At 40.1% G+C, this 19377-nt stretch overlaps 1 protein-coding gene across 2 annotated transcripts in view; it reads right to left on the bottom strand.

Annotated features, from left to right (window-relative positions):
* Positions 1-18503, bottom strand: part of abcf3 (ATP-binding cassette, sub-family F (GCN20), member 3) — a 95051-nt gene extending 76548 nt beyond the window's left edge. Inside the window, exons 1-3 of one of the 2 annotated variants that reach the window (XM_048542552.2) lie at positions 18398-18502; positions 3696-3966; positions 1281-1425 (exon numbers count right to left, since the gene is read on the bottom strand). In XM_048542552.2, the coding sequence (XP_048398509.1) occupies positions 1281-1300 (20 nt within the window). In that variant the 5' untranslated portion in view covers positions 1301-1425; positions 3696-3966; positions 18398-18502. Of the gene's footprint in view, positions 1-1280; positions 1426-3695; positions 3967-18397 lie in introns of both variants that reach the window. The other variant, XM_048542551.2, reaches the window with a different exon arrangement.
* Between the last annotated feature and the right edge of the window lie 874 nt (positions 18504-19377).

Here is a 19377-nt window from a genome sequence, read left to right as displayed (position 1 = left end):
GAACCTCCCATAATCTAAGTGGCCTCAAGCAAATTGCCTCTTGGGCCTTCATTTTAATGGAAAAAACATTTCCAATTTCTAGGAGGTAGTGGCTCAGTGGTAACTTCACAGAAGTAGATCCAGAGACCTCAACTAATGCTTTAGGAATATAGGTTTTAAATCCCACTGCAGCAGATGGTGAAATTTGAATACAATAAAATCAGGAAATTGAAAGCCAACTTAACGGCGACTAAGTACCCATGGTGACGAGAGTTTTAACATCAATGCCCTTTCATGGGAAAGTCAGCCATCTATATTTCATCCAGCCTTCAAGTGCCTCCTGATGCAAAGCAATAAGCCTGACTCTTGACTGTCTCGTGGGGAGTTAGGGATGGGCAATAAACACTGGTTTGGCCTTCGATGCCCACAACCTGTGAATGAATTAAAAACACAAAAAAATGTGCAGCCCAATATCCCAGTAAGGAGCTCAAGGAACTGCAAACCTTTAGTATACTGTTGCCCGTACCCCAACAGCGGAAAGGCTAAGTACAATATCAGCCCATTTCCCTGACTCTCTGCCAGCCAAACACTACCTCAGATCAGAATCTTGTGGCTAGAAATTAATATGCTCCCTGCTCATACATTCAACAACTACATGTCACCAAGAGGAATCTCAAACTCTCATCCACACCATCCACTCCCACCTCTGTCTCAATGCCCTTTACTTTGTCAATTTAATTTCCTCCACAAGCCTCTGATCCCTGTTCATGTCTTCTAATTTACCAGCACCAACCTACCTCATTTTTTCCTTCTGCTCAAGCCTTCAACAGTGGTTTCTTCGTTCAGCCAGCCTGCAACACCACCTACTAGTCTGCCCAATCTCTCTCCCTCACCTGCGACTACCTTTCTTACGGATTTCACGGAATCTCCAACTTCATTCTTTACTCATTGTGGAGAAATGCATATCCTCACATGCAACAATGGAAAAATTTGATTTAATAAATAAATAGAATTTGCACGTTAATGATTTTTCCACTTTCCGTAACAGAAATATTAGCTTATAGTAGGTACGAGCTCAATGTTGCGTAGTTGCAAAGGATAAAAGCTATCACATCATTCTGTGGTAATGCACGCCCATTGAATGGGGCACAAGTGTTATATCTACCAGGTTGTGTGTTGACAAGTTGGAATGGTTTCTGACAGTGGAGTTTTAAAGGAGTTTCATTTCCCACTATTTACTATGTTTTCCTAGAGGACAAAACATCCATGACATAAAAGAATGAAAGAAAACATTTACTCACAGTTTAAGGGTGTTAAACATTTTTTGACAAATCTCTCGTACATCATCTTTGTTTTTTGAGGCTGACACTTCTTGCAGAACATCACCAATTGCTTCAAAAATTTCATCAACCGATTCAAAATCGGCAGCACTGCTATCCAGAACACCTGAGGAAAACAATATCTCATTCTTAAGTGTTCTAATGAAGTTAGAACAGAAAGCATAACAAGTATAAACACAAATGTGTCATCAGTAATTTGAGGCAATGTTTAAAATATTCCTTGTTTAAAATATAAACATGTACAAGCAGGAGGAATCAATCATTTAGGACCAACAAAATGAAAAACAAATGACATGCATATTGGATAAATGACTGAAAGAAATATTGGTGATACAGTCAACATACATCACTTGGTGATAGATAGTAGGAACTGCAGATGGAGAATCCGAGATAATAAGTTGTAGAGCTGGATGAACACAGCAGGCCAAGCAGCAGAGGAGCACAAAAGATGTTGTTTTGGGCCTAGACCCTTCATCAGATACATCACTTGGTGTTGCATTGAATACTCATTGCTCAGTTCAACTGTAAAGATTCCCAATTGCTAGTTACCAACTCCATTTCACCATGCCAACAGTCTGGAATCAATCTGTAAACTAGTCCACTCACAACCTTACTATCACATTTTAGTCTAAGTTTTTAAACTTGGTATATTTGACATTAACAAGACTGCCTATTTCCACCTGTTTCACTTCTTTCACTGCATCCTTGTCTCAGCTTATGTTGCTAAAAATTGACTTAAACTCTTGACTGAACTATTCCAGCGCACTCCTAGTGGTAGTCTCCCACTCATTCTCACACCTGTGAGCTACCCATGTTTTAAATTGCAGAGTCACAGTTTCTATCATTTCTCATTGACCTAAAAAGTCGGTTTTCAAATCCCTCCATGGCCTTGCCCCTCTAATTCTTTTCATCTCCTCCAACCAACAATTCTCTATTAGATCTGCATTCCTCTAGGCCAGGCCTCTTCAAAATTCCCAAATTAGAGGCATCACACTGGTGGCTGCTCTTTCAGCTGCCTCTGCCTCAAACACCAGATTGCTGTCCCAACGTAACTGGTTTCTCTATGTTGCTTTTCTCATTTAAGATGCCCTTTAAAAGCTCTTCAACAAAGCTGTTAGCCATTGTGGCCAAAGCACTATATGCCGGAATGTCATACTTTGTTTTAAATGCCTCCAAACACCTTGAGATGATTCGTTATCTTAAAACTACCATAACTTTCTTTTGCTGAGGAACATTGTAGAGTCTTTCCACGATCTGGGTGCATCCATCAATTACATCAGGTTTTTTCATATAATCCTTGATCGTTTTTGAGGAGATTAAATTTCTAGAGTCAGAAATATATTTCATGTTAATCCAAATACACAAGAAGGAGCCCTGAGTTTAGTCAATTTTGGCCGAAAAAAGTCACAGAAGTTTCAAAAATTATAACTTGCCAAAGAATTTTGTCAAAGCTTCGTAGATAGTCCTGGAAAATTGTTCAAGGCATACCATCCCTGGTCTCAACAGTCCTAACAAAATGAACTTCAATTTGAGAAGGACTGGAGGGACATTCACTTTTTCATCAAAACCATTTACATGATATGACCTAATTGTAAGATTGCCAAGCTAACAGTAATGTAATTGGCAGCAAACAGCAGCACATTGCTTCAAGATTCAACATTACATTAACACCAGCTGCAATGTACTATCAGCATCAGGGAGACAATGTTATCTTTGAGTGTATGGCCATTCCGTAATTTATTATTGATAACTTCATACATTTAGGCTCCACAATTGCAATCTCTCAATGTGGAAATCAACAAGTTCATGACAAAAATTGCAGCTGTTATGTCTAAAGCTGCATCATACGTGGACTGAGAATACTAAATTACAAGGTTACTGAGCATATGTCCTCAGAGGGCTCCTCCAGCAGTCAGACTGGTGACAGACTCTGGAGCAACGTTCTCTGAGCTACGTGCACACACTTTTATATAAAACCATGCACGCTATTGCAAACACTACTATTTTATTTTCTCTATCTTTGATTGTGGTCTAAAATGGAAGAAAAGAACAGTTTTAAACCAAAGACGATGGAAGGAATTGCACCACTTGCAACAAGTTGCTGAAACTTGTTGTGCGGGATGTTTAAGCTGCTGCTTTTTGCAGGCTGCAGGGGAAGATGTTTGTAGACAGAACAACACCATCTGTGCAATCAGTGTGAATGTTAGTGGAACGTTATGCTTCAAAGGGGTAGTGAATGGGAATTCTAGCGCCAACATTCCCAGAGTTGCCACAAAAACTGTAAAACTTCAAAAGTACACAAAGTTGAGTCTACCACAGATAGATTGAGAAATCAATAGCAAACCTGGACTAGATTTCTGTATCACAGATATTTACCTGGGGTTAGAATCTACTATGAACAGACATATAATTCTGCTAGTTAAAACACGAAACCCCTTCTGAATCTCCTCCCTTGGAATACAGACAAAAAAGGAATTGTGTTATGCGTGGAGTGTTAAAAAACTATCAGGGATAGTTTCCATAGCACAGATCTTCAAGATTCAGCGGTCGGTCCTTTTGTTTCCCTCAGTCCTTCAGGTATGTGACTTTTTTCTTCAGGTTTTCACTTTCTCACCATACCATTCACACCCGCAAACTGTTCAGCTACCTAAAAAAAAATCACAGGGTTAACGAGTTTTGAGAAGTTTTCCCGAAATGACTGCCAGACTACTCGGACCTCTTGGCATCAGGGTAGCCCACAAACCCACCAACATACTAAAACAGCAGCTGATGAACTTAAAAGACCCTATACAGACAACTAACAAAACAAACGTCATCTACAAAATACCTTGCAAGAACTGTGACAAACACTGCATTGGACAAACTGGCAGAAAGCTAGCCACCAGGATACATGAACATCAACTAGCCACAAAACGACATAACCCACTATCACTAGTATCCTTACATACAGATAAGGAAGGACACCACTTTGATTGGGACAACACATCCATCCTAGGACAAGCCAAACAGAGACACGCACAAGAATTCCTAGAAGCATGGCATTCCAACCGGAACTCCATCAAACGCATTGGTAGATTGACTTGGAGCCATCGCCTGAGAAAAAGAACAGGAAATGACATCACCAACCCAAGGAAACCTAACCAGATAAATAGAAAGCGGGACATAATACCAGCGCTTCGTCGGAGGCTCACTGATGTTACCTAGAACGGTGACGAAACGTCTGAAAACTAACCTTCCAGCTCAGCGAGCAAACTCACATCCAGAATCACAGGGTTCTTGCCAGGTATATGGCCACTGACATCCACAACTGATCATAATTCTGCAATCACCAGCAGAATAGTGAATCTTCATTGCACTTCCTCCATGACATGTAGATTATCTGCAAGGTAGGGAGACCAAAACTGCGCACACTACTCCAGGGGTGGCATCACTAAGGCTCTGTGCAAATGCAGTAAGACATTCTTACTTCAGCGATCAAATCCTCTTGCAACACAGGCCAACATACCAACTCCCATCCTAACTGCTTGCTGCACTTGGCTGTTTACCTTCACGTACTGGTGTACAAGGATTCCCAGATCCCTTTACACATGAACATTTACCAATCTATCACCATTTAAATAATTCTCTGCCTTTCTGTTTTTTACACAAAGGTGTGATTTTATGCTAATCCATTCATGTCTCTTCTGCAACATGGTGGCCTACATACTTCACTTATTGAGTTCATCCTCCTCACAACTCTTGATCTTACCTAACTTTTTGTTGTCAGTAAACTTGAAAATCATTCAAGTCATTCATATCCACCTGGTGCACCAACATTGATTCTTGCAGTGCACCACTCACAAATACCTGCCACCTTGGGGAGAAAAAAAACACTTATTCCCAATATTGCTTATCAATCTATTCTCAATTCATGCCAGTATATTACAATCATGCATGCCTTGATTCTGCCAATTAATATACTATGTGGGAACTTTTAAAAACCTTCTTGAAATCCAAATCATATCTACTGGTTCTCCACTATCGAATCTGCTAGTTACGTACTCAAAGTTTCAGTAGATTAGTTAAGCATGATTTCCTTTTAAATAAACCAATGCTGACTTTGTCTAATTCAGTTAAAACTTGCCAAGTGTTCTGTTAGCACAGCTTTTAAAATAGACACTGGCATTTCCCCCCACAACCATGATATTCAATTCTCTTATGTTTCTTCTCTCCCTCCTTTAAAATAGTAGGATAACATCTGCCACCCTAAAATCTGTCGGAATTGTTCCAGAATCTATTCTGCAAAAAGGCCACTAATGTACTTCATTCAGTATTCTGAGATTCAGATTAACCAAGTGCCGGAACATAAATGCTATTAAAGCAACCATATTATTTTAAAATAAAAATAAATTTTCTTCAATTCCTCCATCCCACAAGACCCTTAGTTCTTGAACATTTCTAGGAAATTATTTGTGTCCTGTTTAATGAAGGCTGAACATACACGTTCAGCCTTCTGCCATTTCTTTTTCTCCACTATAATTTATCCCATTTGCATTTGTTTTCACTAATCATTTTCTCTGCACATTTATAGAAGCTTTTACAATCACTTTTGTTCCTGCAAATTTATTTTCATACCCTATTCTTCCCTTTGATCAGCTTCTTTATTCTTGTCAAATTCTAAATTGCTTTCAGTCCTTCGGTTTGCTTTTTTTGGGCAATTTTATAGCCTTGTCCTTATTTCTAATACGATCCCCAATTTCTTCTAATTAGCCATGGTTGAGCCACCTTTCCTGTTTTATTTTTTGCGATAGAAATGAATAACTGCTGACAATTCATGTATATGTGGTTTAAATATTAACCATTGCCTATCCTCTGCCAATCCTTTTCGTAAAGTTCCTCACTCAGTCATTGCCAACTTATGCCTTATGCCTTCACAATTTTTTTTGGATTCAAAATCCTAGTTCCTAACAACTTTACTTTCCATCTTAAAAGAACAATTCTCTTTTTGGTCACTCTTCCCCAACAGAATCGCATAAAAAAAAGACTATTCATTAACGTTTTCACATTGTACAATGCCCAGTGTTGTATAGTGTGCTGTCTAGTTGATTCCTCAATGTATTGAACATGAATACATTCCATGAAATCCTCCTCCACAGTATTATTGCTCATTTGGCTTGTTCAATCTGTATAAAGTCACCATGATTACAGTGGCACCCTCACTGCATGCATCTCTACATTGTGGTCTAATCACTTCCCTTAAATTTCTGCAAACCGTGGAGGCCGATAGATAGCCCCCACCCAAGATAACTTGCCACAATAAAAATATGCTGACTGTCTTCAAGTTACCATCTATTTTATCATGAACATTTAAGTTTCTCCCATATTATGATCCTTTGAAGAATATTCCGTGTCCTGACATTTATGTGTGATCAGTTTATTGGTTTATTGCTTTGCCAGTTTGACAGATATTGCCTTAAAATGCAAAGTTCAAAGGCACCATCCAAAACCAAAAGATCAAAGACTGTCAAAATGAATGAATGTACTAGGAATTGAAACAGGACATCTGGTCACTGAGCCTGTCGCATTCTACGAGGTTTTCAGAATGGCGCATTTGATTCTGGTCTCCCTGTTAAACTTGAAAAGGTTCAGAAAAGATTTTAAAAGGATGCTGCTGGGATTGAAGGGTTTGAACCATAGGGAAAAGCTGAATAGGCTGGGGTTTTTCCCTTCCTGGAGTGTTGGAGGCTGAGGGGTGGCCTTATAGAGGTTTATTAAAATCATGAGGGGAATGGATAGGGTGAATAACTAAGGACTTTTCCCTGGGGTGGAGGAATCCAAAACTAGACAGCACAGGTTGAAGGTGAGAGGAGAAAGTTTTAAAAAGGGACCTGAGGGGCACTATTTTCACAGAGAGCTGGTGCGTATTTGGAATGAGCTCCAGACGTGGTGGAGCAAGCGGGTAAAATACTAACATTTAAAAGTGAACTGAATAGGTACGTGAATAGGAAGGGTTTAGAGGAATAAATGCTGGCAAATGCAATGAGGTTAATTCAGGATTTTGGTCAGCAGGTTTTGTTTCCGTGTGGTGTAACGATGATTCTATAACTGCTTCATGTGCTAACCCCACCAACCTGCCTTGCTTTCTATCTTTGTGATTGCCTCACAAAAATTATCTATTGATTTTAGACGTAAAATCAATAGAGTCCCTGCAGCTACTGCAATTTTGGGAAAGAGTTCCATATTGTTTATCACTCTTCCCAAAGTAGTGTTTCCTAATCTTTCTACTAAATAGCCTGTAGATTTTACGGTAGAAAAGCTTTCTACATAAACTGTTGAATCCCTTAAAAACATCAAAAATCTCAACCGCAGGACTCAATCTCCTATATACTAGGCATTATTCAGGGCTGAACGCAGTTTAGAAGGACACAAAATATAGTTTAAAAATGGCACTTAAGTTATAGGATTAGATCTTATTGCTGATCATATCAACCCAGGCAAAGTATGATGATTCACCTAATGAGGAGGGGTGTAATACAGGTAACAAGGGAAGATCACTGTTGCACAGATGGGTTCAACAGCAGAAACTGAGAAATTGATATGTGGGTCGACAGCATCAAGCATTATTCCTCTCAAGTATTTTGTTTTTATAACAAAATTCAAGAGCATCTAGTTCTACAAAACTGGGGAGGAGAACTGGGCGAAGCAACCTGGGTTCAGATGAAAGGTTTAAAAGTACCTTTCCCAGTTGGGAAGCTGAAGATTGGTGCCATACTGCAAACTTACTCATGGCAGCTGACAATACTCATCGGCACAACCAGCTCTACTGACCTTAAAAACTCCAAAGGAAACCTAATCGGGATCATAGTGAAAAAAGAGCCAGTCAAGGCTGGCAAATATTTGAATAATTTTACTTAAAAAGTGGCTGAGCTTTGTCTATGGAGATTAACAATTTCAAAAATCCCTGATAAGAGAAGACATCGATGACTGCTCAGAATACATTAGAACTAGCACTGTAAAGCATCTTTAGCAGAATAGAGAAACCATAACATTATACAATTAAGTCCAAAGGTACAGAAAGAATATAGAATTTGAAAAATGCTCCAGTCTTAGAGTTCGGGTTTGCCCAGCACAGCCCGTTAGTTTGAAAACTAATGAACTGTTAACACTGGCACTCAATGACACCAAGGTCACATTCAGCCACTTTCACTTACGACAATTGGCGCTAGTTGGTCTCTATTCAAACCCGGCAGGACTTTAGAATTCAGTTAAATAAAAGCAAAATACTACAGATGATAGAAGTCTGAAGTAAAGACAGAAACTTCTGCAGAAACAACAGGTCTGGCAGGTGTGTGGAGCGAGAATGCAAGTTAATGTTTTCAGTCCATAGACACTTCTTTGATCTGCGGGATTCAGTGCTGCCCACCCCTGTTGCACTGCATAAACAATGCCCATAGCCCAGGAGTGAATTTTTAAAAAGTTAGAAATGGAATGTGAGTATTATCCAGACTTTCACACGTTAAAAATAGAGCTGGCAATGTTACTCAGGTTCTCTTCTTGTGCATCTCCAAAGAAAGTGAATAACTGTGTTGAAATTGGTAGATTAACACACCAGAAAATCGCATGAATGAACCTATGTACCATCAGTGACAGTTTGTATACATCCATGAGAGTTAGGCACAGCATAATAGAAATGATGCTATTTTAGGGGTTTTGCTTAACATTCTATTTCAATGATTTAAAGTGCACAAAGTCAGAAATCACATAACAGGTTACAGTCCAACAGGTTGAGTTGAAATCACAACGTTTCAGAACCCATTTCTGCCTATATATTCTGTGCCTGTGCGCTTCCCTCCACTTCACCTAACAAAAGGAGCACTGCTCTGAAAGCCTGCCAATTTCAAATAAACTTGTTGGATTACAACTTTGTGAGACTTCTGACTTTGTCCACCCCAGTTCAACATCAGCACCTCCACAATGAAGAGTACATGCAATGTATATTGGCATTGTGAAAGCATGGTACGTTTGCCCCTTCCCGAACATGGTTTGCTATCCAGTTTTAGGAGTTGCAAAACAAAGTACATCTCTGAAAGCAAGCCAATGAAAAGTAAAATCTGAATTTTGTCCAACTATTGAATAACAGCAGCTGTCTTGTGACACCATTCATTAAGACAGATGATATTGCAGTGCTCTCAACTTTATTCCCAGTACAAAGCTATTTCAAAATCTAAATTTAGAGCTAGGAGTTGCTCAACAGGGGCAAATGGTTATATCCACAATAATTTATGAAACTACAACTGGGCCTTATCGCTAAGAACCATACATGTGTGTAATTTAAAAAAGGAAACCTCGGCACCAATCCCAGGGCTGTCCTATCCAACCTTGTTGTATCTCCGTACCATTACATCCATGTCTGGAAAAATACTTGATTAACCAATTGGAGTACTGAAGAAATTGTTTTTCACTGTCTTGATTGGCCAGTCTCATTGGCATGGTTTGGGGAAAAGTAAAAAAAAATACCTCAATGAGAGTCGCTGCCACTTCCTTGGAGCTCACAACCTGAGATGATGGGTGGTCTGGGGCTGAGGCTGTAGGGAATGGAGTGAATTCATGGCTTTGGCATTATGATGTCAAGGTGATAAAATTCCAAATGCCAATTGTTCTGATCCCCATTTCAGGCAAGAATATGACTTCAGAGAGAATACTTGGTATTTGGGACATTTCTGTACATATATATTAAAAGGCTTTTATTTAAATAGAACTTCCCATATTCTCAGGACATTATAAAACATCTCTCAATTAATTATTTCTGAAAAGTGACTACTGTTGCTCTTAGGTAAATCATAAGTCAATTTGAAATCTCTTCTGAACATGCAGCCACTATCTTATGGTCGGCTGACTCTTTCTTACAGAACAAAGCAGCTCTTAAGATTGCTGTCCAGAACCACAGAACTCCCGCAGAAACAAAAATTCTTGCCTCTATCCCATGTTTTCTCTCCTTATTAGGAGGTCAACTATTTTAACTGGTATATTGTATGAATTGGATACTACTTCTCCAGACAAAAAGCTTTACTTTTCCATGGAAAAATTGAGTATCTAGAATGCAAGATTACTGAATTTCCAAATCTGCTGATGCTCTGGATCGAGTTTGGAAACTTGACCTTTCAGTACTGTGTCCATAACATTTAGCATAAAGTATGATGCAGATTTTTGAGGACCACCTCATCCATTAAAATTCTCCCAGAAAATGTAAATCAAAATAGTAAAATCTAGAAATATTCAGCTAGTCAGATAGCATCTGTGGCGAGACAGTGCTTTCAGCATTTTGTTTGCTTATTGACTTTTAGCTTCTACAGTATTTTGCTCTTGTAAAAGTTTAATAGTATTATTGCTGTGCTTTTCCAACCACCACCCCCGCAAACCCACCCTGCTACATCTTCGAACAGAAAAAAATCCCCCTAGAAAATCACCCAATACAGGCCATTGGAAAGAATGGATAATAAGACAATGAGATTCCAAGGATGGAAATTCCACGAGAGTTCAGACAACTAAAGGCACAGCCACCACAGCAAGAAATTAAACTCATTACAGAAATAGGGAAAACCGAGGAAACAAAGTTAAACACAAATACAACAACTTCAAACTTCAGGCATTAGGCTGCTTAACTGACTAGGGCAGAGATGAGCAGCATGTGAGGACACGATGAGAATAGATTTTTGAAGTTAGATAAGTGAAGCAACTAAGACAATTCTGGACAGAATTGGAGTAGGCAACAATGGAAATGACAAAAAAGGTCCACCATTAAGACACCAAGGCTGGAAATGAAGTAGTTTAAACTGAGGTAAAAATTGGAGCATAGGTCTGAATGGTTGGTTACAGTGTGAACTGAGCGAGTGGAATTATTGGGCGAACACAACGATTCAACAAGTTTTGATCTTGAAGGAAGATGGAGTTTTTTGGACGCATATTCATTGGAATGAAATAAAGAAATAAACACAAGATCCTGAGGGACAGATATTGAGAGAATGTTTCTGCACATTTGTATTGGTGCATGTGGCTGAAATGAGGGTGGCATTTAGAACCAGAGGCAGAGTTTAAAATTTGGAGTCTTCTATTTAACCTGACAAGGAAAATCTTTTCTTCTCTCGGTAGGTCATTAACCTTTGGACTTCTACTTTGGAGGATAGATAACTGAATATATTAAAAGCTAAGTGAAGACTGAGATTTAATCATTAGGGCAGTCAAGAGTTATGGAGAGCTGACAGGAAAATAGAGTCAAAGTCATAATCATCGTGAATGCAAAGCCGGCAGTTTGGAGGGAACAAATGACCTAACCCTGCTCCAAAGACTTGACTTCTTCAAAACTGCAATTTGCCCATGATTGTATGCCAGGCATTCAGTGTAGCAACAAGCAGCCATTTTTCCAGAAAGGGAAGACTGACTAGTAGCCAGGAGGCTGAAATATGGCTGACTCCATTTCCATATACCTCATCAGCACAAACACATGTATCATTCAACCTACCTTAGAACAGCAAACATGCACTGAGCTTTTGGTCAATTACAATTCAGCCAGAAGGATATAAAGAAAGTGACATAACAAGGAATTTCAATACTCCTACCACAAACTAAGGAGTCAGCCCAAGAATTTGTGTATCTCATTTTTTGATCTGATGCAGGTGCTTAACTGAACCTTGCTTACATTGAGATAATACTGCTATTTTACAGCACGAGTTATTACTTTACTGTACACAGTCATGTATTGACTTTAGTCACTTGCTCCATTTTACACAAGGGTTTCACATCAGTATTTTTGTATGAGTGAATATTCCAGGTGAAAGTCACAAGAATTACATTCAAAAGTTAACTAACTATAGCTGCAGTTTTAAGTTCACAGTAAATTAAATACGGAGAGTGAACTAATACCTTACAAAAAGGGAGGGCTGAAAAATTGTTCAACTCAAATCTGTCATGTTCTACACAACTGCGTACAGCTATCCATTTGCAGTTCATAGGAAAGTGATGTCACCAATAGCTGGACAAAAAGTAGCTTGTCAGGAACCTTGAAACATTGAACAATGTAGTGTCAGAGGCCATTGGTTCACTTTAGCTGGACAAGCTGGAACACACCGAAAGGCCTTTTGCATTTATCAGTAAAACTTACTGGAGCCTCAAAGTATTTATTTCATTCAATGATCTGACTGTACAACATTCTTGGAACTCCTCTGCAGATGCGTCCCACCTGAAACTCACCCCAGAGTCTGACGTACTAAGTCCCATTTTATCACGTGTGCAGCTGTGATTGGCTGAGCCCCAAACTCTGTTTCTAACTCAACTCGATTTGATAAGGTGTGTGAATTTAAAGAACCTTCTGAAGCAGCAAACCAAATGGAGCCAGTACTTTTGACCAATTAAGTTGGTACGCACCTTCACATTATTTGCTTCATTCACTTACACCAGAAATTCATACAGCTGCTTTCCTGAACCATTTAAATGGGTCACTTCAAAGGCTCACAAGAACAACCCTCATGCTTTGAGTAACTAAATCTCCATTTGTTTGTCCTTCACTCAAACTTCTGAATATTTAAGCTTGGAACAAGGATACCGAAAAGGGACCTAACAGAGTAAAACAAAATGTAAATGGCAAGTTAAAGAAGGATGTCAAGAAACAACTCTGCAGTGACAATTACTGGAGTAGTCTCCAGTTGAGGGTAGTGGGAAGAAATTCCGCTGGTTCATTCATTGCACTTTGGTACAACAAACAAGGTTCGGCTTATACAATTAATGGTCAGGCCTTGGGCAGTGCTGTAGAACAGAAGGGCCTGGGACTCAAATACAAAATTCTTTGAAGTTTGCACCACAAAGACAGGGTAGTTAAAAAGGCATTAGCATGCTTGTCTTCATTGTTCATTCCTTTAAGTACAAGAGTTGAGAAGTCATGGTGAGGTTGTACAGGACATTGGTGAGGCCTCTTCTGGAATACGGTGTCCTGTTCTGGTTGACTAGTTATATGAAGAACATTAAGGTTTTGGAGTAGATTTGGAGCAGACATTATTAAGCTTGAGACAGCGCATGATGAGAAGGGATTTACTGGGATGTTGCCAGGTGTGGAAGGCTTGGGTTATAAAGAAAGGCTGGGACTTTTTCCCCAGTACGATGTTAAGAGGAGACCTTATTGAAGTTTATAAAATAATAAAGGGTATAGATAATAAAGTGTGAAGCTGCATGAACACAGCAGGCCAAGCAACATCTCAGGAGCACAATAATATAGATAGTTGTCTTTTCCTGAGGATGGAGGATTGCAAGGCTAGGAGGAACATTAAGGTGAGAGGAGAGGTATAAAAAAAAGGGGAAAATTTTATTTACACAGACAGTGGTTTGCATATGGAAGTGGTGGATGTAGGTACAATTAGAACGCTTAAAAAGACATTTGCATAAGTACATGAATACGAAAGGTTTGGAGTGATACAGACCAGGAGCAGTCAGGTAGAACTAGTTCAGTTTGGGATTATATTCAGGATGGACTAGTTGGACCTAAGAGTCTGTTTCCATGCTATGACTGTGTGACTCTCGCCCTGTGGTTTCACAGGATCAGACATCCTCCAGCAATTCTCAAAAGGATGATCTTCAAAGTTTTTTGATTCATTCTCAGAATTTGGATACAGCTAGCAAAGCTGGAACTCAATTTAACGCAGATTAATTTGATGGTAGTGTTTCTTATCCAACCACTGTGGACTGAGAGGTGATGGCTCGTTCACAAAGCTGTTCGGCCAGGAGGTCCATTATTTTGTCTAAGCAATCATAAAGGAATCAGTGATACATGCAAGTAGAATGGCACGTGACTTAGAAGAAATTATGGAGCTGGTGCATTTCCCATGCATGTGCTGTCCTTGCCTGTTAAGCAATGATAGTCATTGGTTTGGAAATGTTGAGAGTATTTGTATACAGTACACAACTGATAAAGGGAGGAAATATTTAAGCTAACTGGTATCTATTTTCATCTCTTTAGCATTAGAGGGCTTAACAGGGTAGATGCTGAAATGCTGTTATCCTTTCAGCAAGAGGTCATAATCTCAACATAAAGAGTCACCCACTTCAGTTTAAGACAAAGAGGAATTTTTGTCTCAGAGGGTAGTAAATCCGTCGAACTCCATCACAGAGGGCTGCAGAGACTGAGTCATTAGCATATTAAGACTAAGCTAGAAAATTCTTTAATCAATTAGGGTTTCACAGGGTATAGGGAAAAAGGCAGAAAAATGGATTTGAGGATTATCAGAAAATGTCATTGGGGGCAGATGGGTTGACTGAACTATTTCTGCTCTTATGGAATATGGTCTCCAACTCCACCCCTGCCTTAGATTTCCTGCTGCTTAAATCCCCAACTGTTCATTTGGTACCACTAGGAATAACTACTTCAAGGCATTTCCAGTTGCTCTCCCACATTCAACCCTCTAAATTTGATGTCATCTAGAAGTCTGTGGTTCATGTTCTATATGCTCACTGTGCTACAATGACCCCTCAACTAATTAGGGTCTCAGATTAGCAATTCTCATCCATATTTCCAAAACCCTCTACAGCTTTGAATTTCCGAGCTCTACAACCCTAACTATCACGCTGTTCCAATTTTGGCGTTTGAATATTTCAATTATAATTGCTCAACCATTGGTAGCATAACATCAGCCGCTAAGGTCCGGCGGAAACTTCTCTTTCTGACTTCAAAAGACTCCTTAAAGCCTACCTCTTTGATCAAGTCTTTGTTAACTACCTTTATTATACATTGTATTGGAGTACAATATTTTGTCACCTTGACATGTTTATTGAAGGTATTGTATAAATCTAAGTTCCGGTTATGGCAAAGGTTAATGATTGATCAAGGGATTTTTCTCTGTCCTAGGTGATAGTGAACTGGACACAAAAACCTGATGCAACACTATCTTGTGTTGAATCTTCAGGTCTGCTGATCCTAAGCGCCTGAGCCCATGTATTTTCTGTTATAGTAATTCACAACAAGACAATTATTAAGCTGGGGAGTACAAGCAATTGCCAAGATGCAACTTGCACAGGGCTCGATCTGGAGCAATGGTTTCAAAGACTTGGGCCTTATGGAAAAAAGTGAACTTGTAAAATTTATTTGAAATGCCTTTTTGAAGGAGAATTGAAAGGATCAGTTGGATAGAAAAATAAAAATTGCTGCGAAGAGTGATTAAACAAAAATTTGCTAAACATAATTAGGAGCAGATTTGGCAAGGCTCATCTTAAGAGGGAACAGACTTGCAAAGCACATGATGATGGTGGAACACAACGGTTTCAATATCAGAACCAAAAGTACCAAGGAGACTAATGTTCTGGTGAATCTCATATGCTGCAACACCAAGAAAATACTGTGCATGAGTATCTGTAAGCCATCTTCAGCAACTGATTTGAATTTAATCTTGGCTCCATATAACACAAAACCAAGAATATGCAAGACTACAATTCATATTTAGCAAATCAAAATGTCTGAACACTGAACAGTTCAAGGAAAAAGAAAAATCAGGAATTGATGTTCTTAGATACCCAATTACATTTTCAACCTTGCCAGTTATGTTTCCATGATGCTACAATCCAGAATTTTGCAAGACATTTTCTATGAAAGCCCATTTCCACAACTTACTTCCAGATTTGAGAATCATAGCATGTGTTAGAAATTTTCAACTGATATTCTTTGGTAAATAAGCAAAAAGCAGTTGTTAAATATTACCTTACAAAGTATCAGTGAAATAACATATATAATGGCAACTGTGATATTAAAGAAGGAGCCCACAATGGCCAAGATGCCATGAATAGCTGAAACAGTTAAAATTTTCAGGTGCGCCAGAGTTCTAACAAAAATCGAATGTCCCTTTATTGTAGAGCAATCAGCAAAGCAAGCAGAATAAACTATGCAGCCAATTCAAGCCAATGGGAGGAAGGGCAGAAAAGGCTTGTAAGGCTAGCGTTTGGCATCAGAGTTTTGGCAAAGACGTGAACATTTCAGTATCAAAAAATGTGAAGTGAGCTAATTTAACAGAAAGACAAGAATGGTTTACAATTTGGTTTACGATTGACTCTACTGCCTTATCGAGTAGTGGTGGGAGATTCAACCGGACCTTTCAATAGAGTTGGACAAACATCTGAAGCAAAATACATTCTAATAAAGGAAAAGGCTAGGGCACAGGACAGCCCAAGTTGCTCTTACACAGGCATGACAATTCTACAGTTTACTCACAGCAAAATTGCATGAATATTAATACATTAACATTAAGAATTTTTAATATACTTATTGAGAGATGAATAATGGCCAGGACACTGAACACTGCGCTTTTCAAGTATAATAATAGTGGGCACTTCAACGTCCATCTGACAAGTCAGATCGAAATTTCAATTAATGTCTCATGACAGCTGGCCACCCAGCACACCCTCAAGGCCAGCCCACTGACAGTTCAGCATTCCCCCAAATGAGTTCAGCTGACTGGATGCCTGGACTGCAATGTACAATAACATAAAAGACACAGGTTCAACTCCTGCTACTCACAACGTAACCTTCTCTACATCGGAAAAACCAAACTCAGACTGCATGACCACTTCGCAGAACACCTACCATCTGTCCTTAAAAATGCCTGCAAGCTTCCAGTTGCCTGTCACCATTGTCCTCCTTGGTCAACATTTCAGTCTTAGGCTTGCTGCAGGACATTGACAAGACTTGAAGGACAGTATCTCATTTTCCATTTGGGAACTGAGTAGTCTTTAGGATTTAATATCAAATTCAATAGTGTTGGGTAAAAAGGCTAAAGAACTGCAGATGCTATAAATCAGGATCAGAAACAAAGTTGCTGGAACAGCCCAGCAGGTCTGGCAGCAGCTGTGAAGGAAGAAAAAGTGTTAACATTTCAGGTCCCATGACCCTTCCTCAGAACACCGACCCAAAGTTCTGAGGAAGGGTCACAGGACCCAAAACATTAATTGTTTTTTTCTTTCATAGATGCTACCAGGCCTGCTGAGGTGTTCCAGTAACTTTGTTTTTGTATCAATAATGTTGGGTCTGAACACCTGCCTCTATGTCACTTACCCACTCCCACACTCTGGTCCCTGACTCAACATTGCCTGCTTTCAGCACAGCCAACCCTTTATCACCTACTTATTGTCTCCATTATCAGCTTTTCTTCTTCCCTGGCTTACTATTAGCCATCCTTTATAATGTGACTAGGTTTCTCAGGCTCTGAGCCCTCCGTCAATCCATCCGTTTACTCTTTCTTCCTCTTTCCCTACCCCCTTCACCAACACTGTCATCATCATAAACTGGACATCTTCCTGGCTGTTATCAACTCAGAGAATGGGTCATTAGACTCAAATGTCACCTCTGCTTTTTTTCTCCACAGACACTGCCAGACCTTCTGTTTCTGCAACAATTACAATTTTGTTTCACGTCTTCAAGGTCCACAGGTCTTTGTTTTATTCAATTCCTGGCTGAGGTTACGGTGAAGGTCCTACCTTCTAATCAATGTCCCCTTGCCCGAGGCGCGGTTGACCCTCAGGTTAAACTCGAAGCCAGTCGTGTCTCTCTCTCTCTCTTATGATAAAACAGCCCCATGGTCCTCTGGGACTATGGCGACCTTTACCAGTCGTATCAGCCTGGACTGTGGGGCCCAATCTATCGAGTCCACGGTCTCAGACTCGGTCTTAGGGGTAAGCGGAGGTCAGTGTTAATCACTGAGCTACGGCTCCCCTTTGGAACAAGATAGTCCATAGCGCAATTAGGCAAACCAGAACGGACAGACCAGGATAATAAAGTATGAAGCTGGATGAACACAACAAGCCAAGCAGCATCTCAGGAGCACAAAAGCTGACGTTTCGGACAGACCAGGTTCCCAAAAAGAGTCATCTCGCACTCGAACCGTTAATTTTGTTGCTGTCCCTGCAAATGCCACATAACCCTGAGTTTCTCCGAATCTATTTCACTAAGACCGGGCCCGGGTTTCACCAACTAATACAGAAGGGAGACTGTAAGGACAACTGACTACCTAGAAGGAAAACCTAATTCGCTGTGAGCAGTCACCAAAGCAGAACGTATACGAGACTTTCCTCACCTGTCACGTATTGGAAAAGCTCAGAGTCGATATCGGGAAACTCGTGCCGGATGATTTCTACATAAGTCGCCATGTTCCCTCCGCCAGCCGGCCGGCTCGTCATCACCGCGCCTGCGCAATGGTGCTGACTCGCGATGTCTGCCGGAACTTGTAGTTCTGGGGCAGAGGGTCAACGTGAGGCCGTCAAGGCCAGTGGACTTCAGCCCCCAGGAGACAATGCGTGGGGCACGTAACCCCAAGCCTGGTGGGTGATTGAGGTGGTGGGAATGCTGTGATTGACAGACCTGGTTGTGCCGCTGGGACAGTGCAAGGCCCGTGGCAGCAGACTGATCAAATGTTTACTGCTCTCATTAGACAAAAGCTGATTCTGTTTACAGTGAATTTCTGTCACTTTCCATCAAGATGAATAGCTTACTTTCGGTTCTTCATCCTTCATTTGAGGGGAAAAAAATCTGGGACATGGAACTCATTCAATTCTGTGCCTAGAGTGGCAGAATCTTTGAATCTTGAAAGGTGCCAATGAGGTAAGATTGCTGTTTCTGCCTGTTAAAAGGCCTGGGCAGTTGTGAAGAAATCATATCAGCCTCAAAAAGTTAACCCTGTTTCTCTCTCCACAGCTGTTGCCAGACCTGCTGAGTGTCTCCAACAGTTCCTGCATCAGCAGTACTTTGTTGTCAGTTTGGTTAGTTTCATTGCAAGTTGGGTTTGGGATTATCACCTTTGTCAATTGTGAGATCTTGTTGGGCACCAGTTGACTGCTGCATTGATTTCTTGCATTATCACTGTGACTGTACAATTGATTGACCTAAAGGGCAGATTTTCCACTCATTTCTTCATGGACTCTTGTATTTTCCTCTTCAGTTTTTGTGGAAGCCTCGTATTTTCAATTTCACAGAGTAATGTGACATAGTGTGTGTTGGAAAGGTCGGGGGGAGGGGGTGTTCAAGGTGTTGGGGAAGAAATACAGCAGGTTTCCCTCT

This window comes from Stegostoma tigrinum, chromosome 14, assembly GCF_030684315.1.
Source record: "Stegostoma tigrinum isolate sSteTig4 chromosome 14, sSteTig4.hap1, whole genome shotgun sequence".
NCBI lineage: Eukaryota > Metazoa > Chordata > Chondrichthyes > Orectolobiformes > Stegostomatidae > Stegostoma > Stegostoma tigrinum.
Note: the sequence above shows the minus strand (reverse complement) of the source record. Positions and strands in the feature narration are given on the sequence as shown.